Below are 10,000 nucleotides of genomic sequence, written 5' to 3' on the forward strand. Positions count from 1 at the left end.
ACTTTACATTTGTATATTCGTATTCGTTTCTGTACCTCTGAGTAACTACGTTTATTTTCTATATGCGCATATACTAACCCTCTACTATGTCAATGGCTGAGAACCCCCCTAAAGGCTTACTTGTCTCCGCCCTCCGCACTGCGGGGTTTTGCGGGTTGTAGATCCGGCACTGACTAGGATAATTTTCTCACGGAACTTAATCTGCTGTCTTTCACGGCACCCATCGTCCAAGTTTTTACGCTACAATTTCAGAATACAAATTACATGAAGAATTTCCAGATATCTAGGGGAGGGGGGCAAGTCTCCCCCTCTGCGGATTGAACCATTTGGGATTTCATCTGTACGTGCCTTATCGCACAACACGATACCAACCTTGGATTTTGACGTCAGCGTCAGCTGTAGAATATCGAAAAGTTGTGCATCGATCATCGATAAAAAAAAACCAAGAGTTTGGACACGACACATCGACTCAAGCGAAAATCGATTATGAACATAAGTATAACGCACCCGTACGAAAGTGTTCACGTCGTGCGTTTCCTTTCGGCTTATTGTGACTTCCAGCAGGGTTTATTTTGTATTCTTCGTGGTTTGAAGAAATGGCATCACATAAACCAAAGATAATTGTTTTTGATTTAGGTAAAGTATACGGTACGAGGTAAAATTTAAGTCGGTACGACATCCCAATGTAAATGTAAAGGTGAAAATATTTTACATTGAGCGAGAGAAAACCAGAACCCTCTGGGGAATCCCCACACTGTTGGATCGTTGTTCCTGCTTCACCAAATTGAATAATTCTGATCTATTGACAAGATGTGTATCTCCATAAGTTTCAGAAATAGCTGTCCAAAAACCCAACAATGTGCAACCTTCAAAAATAACTTCTTTTACATACCTAATGATATGTTTATTTAGTGTGGGAAGAAACACCGAACATTCGAGGGGGAATCCCAGCATCATTTTGTCTCCAAACCTGCCTCGCAAGAGGCAGATAAGGAAAAGTATGTTTATAAAAGGAAGTGTATAAGATTTCGCAAAAGGAAATTATTCAGTGACGAATTTTGACGCAGAATGCAATTCAAATTTGCCTTTCTACTGTGGGAGTCCTGTTATAACTGCTTACCATTTAATTTTCGGTTCCAATTATTCGTTGTTTAAGAGTATTTTTGATATTTTGGGGGCATATGATGTTATCAGGGGTGAAGATCACGAGTTTGGATAGTATGTTGAAAATTTGGTAACAGTTTCATACATCGGAGACATTTCTTCAATTTTACACAAGAAACTATGGCATGAGTTTACAATACCGGACCACTCTCCAATTTCTATAAAATTTCGCCTACTTTCTAATTTCGGTGTCCTGATGACGTATCTGTAGTTCATATTTGTCGGTCAATTGTTAAAATTGTACATTTATGTGTAGAACTTGTAAAATAACCTTGCGATTTACCACGGTGATTGGCCATACACAGCAATTCAGAACCATCTTTCTTTCGCAATTCATTAATGGTCTTCCTTTAAACACAACAATCTGGTTACCTTGAATATTGACATCAGACGAGGAATGCCTACGAGGTTAGGTTAGGTTCCATTAGCATAAATACAAAGAAAAATTAATATATTCGCTAAGAGACGCGTTACCTTGTCTTGCCTAACATTAAAAAGCTCTCTCCCGTGACGTCAGAACACAATGTTGCTAAAGTGTTGTGTGATAAGTGACACCCATTCGGGGAAAATGGCATGTTCCGTGAAGCTGCTGTTCTTATGGTAGGGTTATGTTACGTTAAGAAAACATAGTTTATTTCCTTTTTTCTCGATTTCCATACTCTACCGCCAATTATTACATGCAGATTCGTGATTACGAGTTCACAATTAGTGAGGAGGCGAAATTTCATAGAAATTTAAGTGGTCCGGTATTGTAAACTCGTTCCAAAACTACTTACGGAAATAAGTTTCTCCAAGGTTTACAACGTTCGTTGAGGTATTTTCTTTCACCGTGGAATATATTTGACTGGGAAATCATGTATTTTTCAAGAGAAATATCTCACCGATGCACAATTGCCCTACGACAACCAGATGCTGCGAACGTTTGATGATGTAAGGCCCTGTCAGTGTTTCAACCCCCCCTTTTTTTTTACTATGCTTGCCTAATGTAACCTAACCTAACCTTATCAGAAATGGTTCGTGGGGCTATCCGTGAGGCTATCGGTCAGTTACCGTGCATAATGGTTCGTGGGGCTATCCGTCAGCTACCCGTGTATAATGTATAATTTCCACCGGTGAAGAACACAATAGTAGGTATTTTTCGGTGAAGAAGGTTGAAACACTGCATACCCACAAATAGAGTCAAGATGTGCCTGCCATATTGTGTGTTCTGGAAGCAACAAAAATAATAAAAAAAAAGCACTCAGAATGTGAAAAATTGAGTTCGTTTTTGTGTAAAAAGCATAATGGCACCTTGAACTTTGTTCCGCAATACACAAGTGGTAAGTACGAACCATGTGAAACAGAAAATATCCGATTTTAATGTGTCACCAATCTATGAAACTGTTACCAAAAATTTTTATTCTCATGCAAATCTTTGCACATTTCATGAGGTGTTCATGCAGCTGACAATGCCGAAGTAAAGGCATAACAAATATTTTTTTTGAGTAGGAGGGAACAACATAGGTACCTAACCTGACTTCCATTACACATAAAATAACATTGTAAATATATAGATGAACATTTTGAGAGAAAGACCCAACCTACTTTCCATCAGCTGTTTTTTGAATAGATGTTGGGCAAGAAAAGAAAGCATCTTAGTTAAGCTACAATCCATGCACCTGAAGCATTACATAGTGATTAGTAGAGCCCGGATATCCATGCACAAACAAACGGCAAAATATGCATGCAAATATGCAAGAAAAATATAAAAAATATGCACTAAGATATGCATGAACAATATACAATTATTATTTTTCCCGAACATCTTACCTTAATGACCTCTGTTGCAATGAACTATGACCGCCTGTCTTCCTTAGGTTTTCTTCTGTAAACCCTTTGCATTTATCAGTGAGAAACGTTTTGTAGATCGAGAAGTTTCTTCCTACATCACCAGAAGTCACTGGTGCATGTGAGAAACACCAAACTTCCTCCTGTGTTAGGTCCTCTTCCAAGTCCACATTTTCACCATTCAGTACATTTGCAATGTCACAGATAGTTCTGTACCCGGGATTTTTGTCTAATACTTGGTGAAGTTTTTCTGATGCTATTTTGACAACACCGTGGGTTTCAATGGACGAAGTTTGCGATTCTTAGCCCAACAAGGACAGTGAATGCTGCAAAGGATTATTACGGAACTCTAACTGTGTATTAATTGCAGGTATACTCGAGAATTGGTTGTGTATGTACTTTGACACGTCCTTTCTCATTGCACTAATATGTAGTGTTATTAATTATCTTTTCGGTAAATGTTTACTATCCTTCGGACACCTGTCAGGCTATGCGTAAATGGTTCGTGCGGCTATGCGAGAATGGTGTGTGTGGCTACGAATATTTTTTTCGAAATCAATTCTTAACTATTGTAACCTATACGTGACCCTACCTAACCTAACCTTACCGGAAATGGTTTGTGGGGCTATGTACGAAATCTGTCCGAAGGATAGTAAACAAGTACCATCTTTTCTCTTGTACAAATGTTTATTGTTCTTTAATCTTAATTTCTGTAATTTACCTATCACTGATAATGTCAGGATAGTAACTAACCTGCATATACTTATCTTGTAAGGGCTGTTACCATGGCAATTATGAGTGTCTTTTGTCTTGACTTGGAAGTTCGGGCTCGGTTTTTGAATAGAGTGATCAAGTTGAATTATAAGAAGTTTAATTTCTTTGAGTGACATGGATTATATGTTAGGCATATAAGTATTTAGTTTGCAAAGTAGTAAAATAGACTTCCTCCTTCTTAGTGCAAACTTAACTTTGATTTTTATTTGGTTTGAACAACGAAGAGATATTACCCCATACCCTGAGAGGCATCACGTGTATGCTATCGAGTCTTTCATGTGAATTTATTAATTGCTCTGGTAGTTAAATCAAGTTCTTTTGACTAAAGAACGTGTCAACTTAATTTCGTTCTCATTGAAATTTTCTGTATAATACGACACAGCTTCTAGCCACGAGCCCCATCGTGTTAATAGCGGTTGCGGAGGTAACGGAACATTTTTCGCCAGTTCGCGAAAAATACGTACTCGCGAAGGAGCTTTCACAAATACTTTCTTTACATTTGATACAACTTCCAGGTATTGGTATCTGTTTAGTTCTGTTACGCGATGAAGACCGTGTGCAAGACAAGTTAGATGGACTAATTTAGGATACAACACTTTCAAACCAGATGCTGCTTTGACAATGTAAGGGGCCGCATCAGTAACAAACAGTAACACATTGTCATACTGGATGTGATCTGGCCACAACTAAGTTAACAAATCGTTAAAGAATTTGGCAATTGTGGAATGAATCACTTTCAACCACCTCGATATTCAGTAAGTAGTGTTTACCACTCGCCTTCATTGCACCAACAACGGCATTGCAAACACAACGTCCTGCCGCGTCAATAGTCTAATCGATAGACACCCATATTTTCTCGTGCTTCAACGCTTCCCGAATTTCTCCCATGACCTCATTAAAACAAACAGGCACAAGTTTTTACGTAGCATTGATTCATCTGGCACCTTTTTTCCCCCGTGTACTTTTCAAGGAAACCTCGTAGATGGGCATTGCTCAGTTTCCACAAAGGAATATTAGCACTCACAAACCCAGAACACAGATCTACATGGAATGTATCACTTACTGTGCATTCAGATGTTGAATTAGTGGACGCGGTAGTAAGCAGTTGTTGTTTACTGTGCGATCTTCTCTGAAAGGCAGATACAATGATTGGAATGGGGACTTAAATGAGAGAGAATTAGGTAGATTATATCCAGACGGACATAGGAAAGACAGAAGAAATGAAATGAGATAGAGGGGAAAACCCTGAGCAGCAACAGATCTTTGAGAGGTCAAGACAGGCACATAGCCAAGAGGAGGGCTAAGGAGGCTGAGGTGCCCCAAAAATTCTACACACATATAATGTAAATAGTGTCTAGTGGTAATTAACTTTACTTCCTTAGCAAGATTAAACAGTAGTTGATATAGACTGAGAAATTCATCTTCAGGGCTTCTATCCTCCCAACTTTTCCGACTTTAGCGGCTGCTGATACAGGATGAGCCCCCTCCCCCCGAAATAAAATCATGGTAACGAGCCTGGACTAGGGATGGCCAAATGGATCCGGATCCGAGAGTTTCGTATCTCAATTCCATTATAATATTACCACACCTTAAAAGGTATTATGATCTTCGATTACAAATAAATTTTTCATTAGTTAGTCCTACAAGATTTGTTTTTTTCAAGTGTTGTTCCCAAAATACTTTGCTAGGCATCGGCTAACACACTCGTGTACAAAAATAATCTTACTTGTTTAACATAAAATGTCAGAGGTGATTTTGTACATGCCATTGAAACGAATATGTATTCATTCGAATGTATTGGAAATGGAAACACACATAAATGTGAGACATTCCATTCCAGGATGAAACCTTTAACACATTTAACAAGATAGAAATGTTATACAAAAATTATACAATTGTTCTACAGTTACAGTTTTAAAAATTAAAATAAAACATTATAATATATGCAGTGTTATATAATTACAAAGTGTAAGATTATTAAGTGTATTAATTAAAAATCGCCCCCCCCCCACACACACACAGATATATACAGGGTGAACAGAAACTATAGGGACAAACTTCAGGAGGTGATTCCTCACAGGAAAAGGAACAAAATAGTTCATATCAACATATGTCCGGAAGCGCATGTTTGCCAAGGTACTGAAGAACGACATCATCCTCTCATAACAACACTCACAATGTGCTTTTTTGTGTTGTAGATTGTGTGATTAGAGCTACGTCGAAGCACCATGGTCCGTTATTCATACCAGGAACAAGCCGAGATGGTATTCGTATACGGTCAAGTAGATGGAAACGGTCGAGAGAACGCAAGGAATTATCGAGCCACGTACCCGGCCAGACAGCACCACTGGGGCTTTTCATACAGTCGAACATGGAGGGTGGCCGCGACATGTGCGTACACCAGATCTTGAGGAACATGTGCTACATGATATTGAGAACAACCCCAGTACAAGTTCCAGTCAAGTGGCCCGCCAGCATGGTGTAAGCCAAGCGACAGTTTTGTGTATCCTGCATGAAAACCGCTACTATCCCTATCACCTGCAACGTGTGCAGGGATTATCACCAGCGGAATTTCCTCCAAGGGAACAGTTTTGTCGCTGGTTTTTGCAATAGGCCACCACCATATTGGTTTTCTGTCGTCAGTCCTCTTCACCGATGAAGCGACCTTTGATAGAGATGGCATCGTCAACCTACACAATCGTCAACTGTGGGCTACAGCCAATCCTCGAGGAATGGTTGAATCGTCTCATCAGCAACGGTTCAGCATCAATGTTTGTGCAGGGATTATTGGCGACCACCTACTTGGACCATTTGTTCTTCCACAATGCCTTAACGGACAGACGTATCTGGAATTCCTGCCTCTTTTGCTTCAGAATGTGCCTTTGGCAATACGACAGTTAATGTGGCTGATGCATGATGGAGCGCCAGCCCACTTTCGCATTATTCTTCGTCAACACCTCAACATCATCTTCCCCAGAAGATGGATCGGCATGGCCTGGCTCGATCACCGGACTTAAACCCTCTTGATTTTTCCTTGTGGGGTCATCTGAAAAGTGTTGTGTATGCTGAGCCAGATCCTTGAAGAGTATGTCCGTGTAGCCTGTGACGTTGTTCCGGTACAGGCTGGAACATTGGAATGAGTGAGGCATTCCATGATGCGACGTGTGGGCCCTCTACTCTCCTTTTCGCTCATGATGTCGAAGAAGGACAAGGAGGACTTTCGTAATCGCTGATATTTAGTGTAAATACAAAATATCACTTGGTAGTTTGCTTTTCCCCAGTGTGTGTGTAGACACCATCAGAGTAAGATAGACCCGCTTAGGCGACTTAGCTCTTCTCTGTCAATTGAATATGGCAACACTGATCTGTATCCGGTAAAGATCACCGGCAACTGTGGCACCTAAACAGGCATGGCAATACCCCGCCTCCTCCTCCCGCCGTCAGTATTTGCCGCAACGCGAAGTCTTCCTTGCGTGGGCTCAGGGCCCTTTCCTCATGTTGCCTCAGGAGGGTACTGGAACAGTCCACCTCTTTGCTTTTGCCGGTGTCAGAAAAAAATGTCAGTCTGCAATATTTACTTTACGACAATATTACCAGCTTATGTATGTAATAATATTTTAAGACAGGTTTTTCAGGTTACCTGCGATAACCAGAGCTAGGAATTTTAGGTGCTGCACCTTAAATTTGTTTGTGTGAAAATGGGTTAAAAAAGTGATTCAGCCCTAAAATAAGCACTTATTGAACTCTACTCATGGTGTTTCGGTTGCACCTTTTTCACAATCTCAGAACCTTTTCCACCTTTTTCACAATCTCAGAACCTTTTGCACCTTTTCGCCCTTTTTGCATCTTTATCATTTTTTTTAATACAACTTGCGCACTGTTTAACTCCACCCACATTCGAGACACCACTTCTTGTTTACCGCACAACAATGAATTGGCTTTCTTCAGTTCTTGGATGTTAATGTAGTAAGCGCTCGGACTTTAAACAGTGCCAACAATGACGCGTTACAATTGCTAGAAGTTGTGCTCTTTTTGTCCTATACTGTATTGTTTACGGATTGTTGTAGGAAAGCTGTTTTGTTTTCGTTTCCTTCTCCCGTCTCGGCGAGCAAGGTAACTGCAGTCTGTGATCGACGCATCGGATTGGCTTGTTCACCATGCCAAAACATAAAGTAAATGTTGGGAAACTGCAGGACATTGTTAAACAGTTTAGCGGTGACAGCATCCTGAGTGATGGATTTGTTCTGAGGTGTGATGTGTGTGATATTTCTATTGCTGTTGATGACAAACACCAACGGGTTGTGCAGCATCTACAAAGTGGGAAGCACGTCTGGAATAAATAACTACGAGATCGTAAAGGTGGGAAGCGACAGGAATTCATTGGTGAGGCGCTTGCATCTTCGAGTTCCAGAAATACAAGGACATTTATAGCGTGTGGAATACCTCTTTGAAAAGTTAACAATCCTGTCATGAAATCATATTTGTAAAAATATACTGGGAAGTCTGTTCCAGATGAGAGCACCTTAAGGAAATCTTTACCTTCAACCTCTTTATGAAGCTAAAATCTCACTGATCAGGCAAGTAGTAGCTGACCATCCAGTCTATTTCATACTAGATGAAACCACAGATAGGTAAAACAGGTATGTTTCGAACATCTTAGTAGCACCTCTCAATGGGCATCAAGTGAAACCCATGCTTTTAAAAACTTATTTTCTTTGCAAAACAGATAATGCAAGTGTAATGCAAAGTTTCAATGATGCATGTTTTGTATTGTGGCCGGAGTGCGTAAAATATGATAGTGTGTGGTTAGTTCTTACAGACCAAGCATCTTACAGGTTAGCTGCATTTTCTAATCTGAAGAATATGTATCCTAACTTAAAACATGTGGCCTGCATTGTTCATGCTTTGCATCGAGTTTGTGAAGCTCTTAAAGATGAATATACATATGTGAACGAATTTGTTTCTGGTATTAAGAAAAAAAGTGAAAAAGGCTCCTAGAATACAGAAGTACGTAGAAATTACGAAAATTTCATTACCACCCTCTCCCATCCTCACTAAATGGGGTACATGGTTAAAAGCTGCAGTGTTTATTTGCAATCATTTCCATACAATATCGAAATTTTTAGATGCTTTGCCTAGTGATTCCTGTAGAAAAAGCCAAAAAACTTGCACTTAAACAGGAATTTCAAGATGAACTCTATATTGCACATGGCTTCTCTTTCCTTACTACTGCAATCACAAAACTGGAGGAGCAGTGTTCTGAAAAGGAAGCACAGTGGGCTGTTTTGATGGATGTGCAACGAGAGCTGCAAGGGGTCTGGAAAGAGAAGTTAGAACAAAGTTTAGCCAAGAACCCTGGTGTTCAAAAAGTCACAACCAACAAGGATGTGGATTACTGGTTGAAAACAAAATACGCACCACTTGTGTCTGTTGACGTTGAACGTTCTTTTTCAACTTAAAAGTATCTGCTTAGTGACTGCAGATGTAGCCTCACTCAGAAGAACATAGAAATTTTGAATGTAATCTATTTTAACAGTTTTCTAGATGACTAATTCTAAGCAAGTAAGAAGAAGCATGTTTTCCTTTATGTCGCTTTCTAATGTATCAGAGAATTTTCTTTGCTTAGTTATATTAAACGATTTAAGGCGATGGGGGACAATTAAAAACTTGCCGAGGTTTACACTCGTTGGAAACACTGCGCAAGGGAACACTGCACAAGAGGCGGGTCGTTCGAAGAGCACGGCAAGTCTACAGCTGCCTCCCTCGTCCACTTAGCGGCAATATAATTTATGACTGTTGATGGGAGCGAGGGACACCCAAACCCTCGGTCAACTTTCTTGCAATATGAGAGTTGCTGTGGCGTCTGGAAAGAAGCCACCAGATGGAAAAGAACTTCTCCCCCTGAGATATCTGGAACAAGTTCATGAAATTTAAATTTTGAACTTGTATTGACATTTCTAGACTTTCGTTTTCGGGATCTAGAAAGTGCAGAAATCATTTACGGAAGTCGGAAACTGACATTGACAATACACGCGACGGTATTTTCAATTACTTTTTTTTTCTTCTGCAGAATCTTTCGGCGCGTAAAATCATGCATCAGGGATACCATGAAGGAGAGCAGAGAAAGTGATCTCTATATGTTTTTATTTTCTAGATTATTTTATAATGATAGTGGACTCAAATATGAACTTGTCAACAATGCCAAAGTATTATGAATTCAATTACAATTTTATGA

At 39.8% G+C, this 10,000-nt stretch overlaps 1 protein-coding gene across 1 annotated transcript in view; it reads left to right on the top strand.

Annotated features, from left to right (window-relative positions):
• Positions 1–455: 455 nt before the first annotated feature.
• Positions 456–10,000, top strand: part of LOC145988174 (magnesium-dependent phosphatase 1-like) — a 23,559-nt gene continuing 14,014 nt past the window's right edge. The window contains exon 1 of the mRNA XM_083123002.1: positions 456–636. Within this exon, the coding sequence (XP_082979128.1) occupies positions 597–636 (40 nt within the window). The 5' untranslated portion in view covers positions 456–596. The remainder of the gene's footprint in view (positions 637–10,000) is intronic.

The sequence above is a fragment of the Lepisma saccharinum genome, chromosome 5 (assembly GCF_977018435.1).
Source record: "Lepisma saccharinum chromosome 5, izLepSacc3.1, whole genome shotgun sequence".
Lineage (NCBI taxonomy): Eukaryota > Metazoa > Arthropoda > Insecta > Zygentoma > Lepismatidae > Lepisma > Lepisma saccharinum.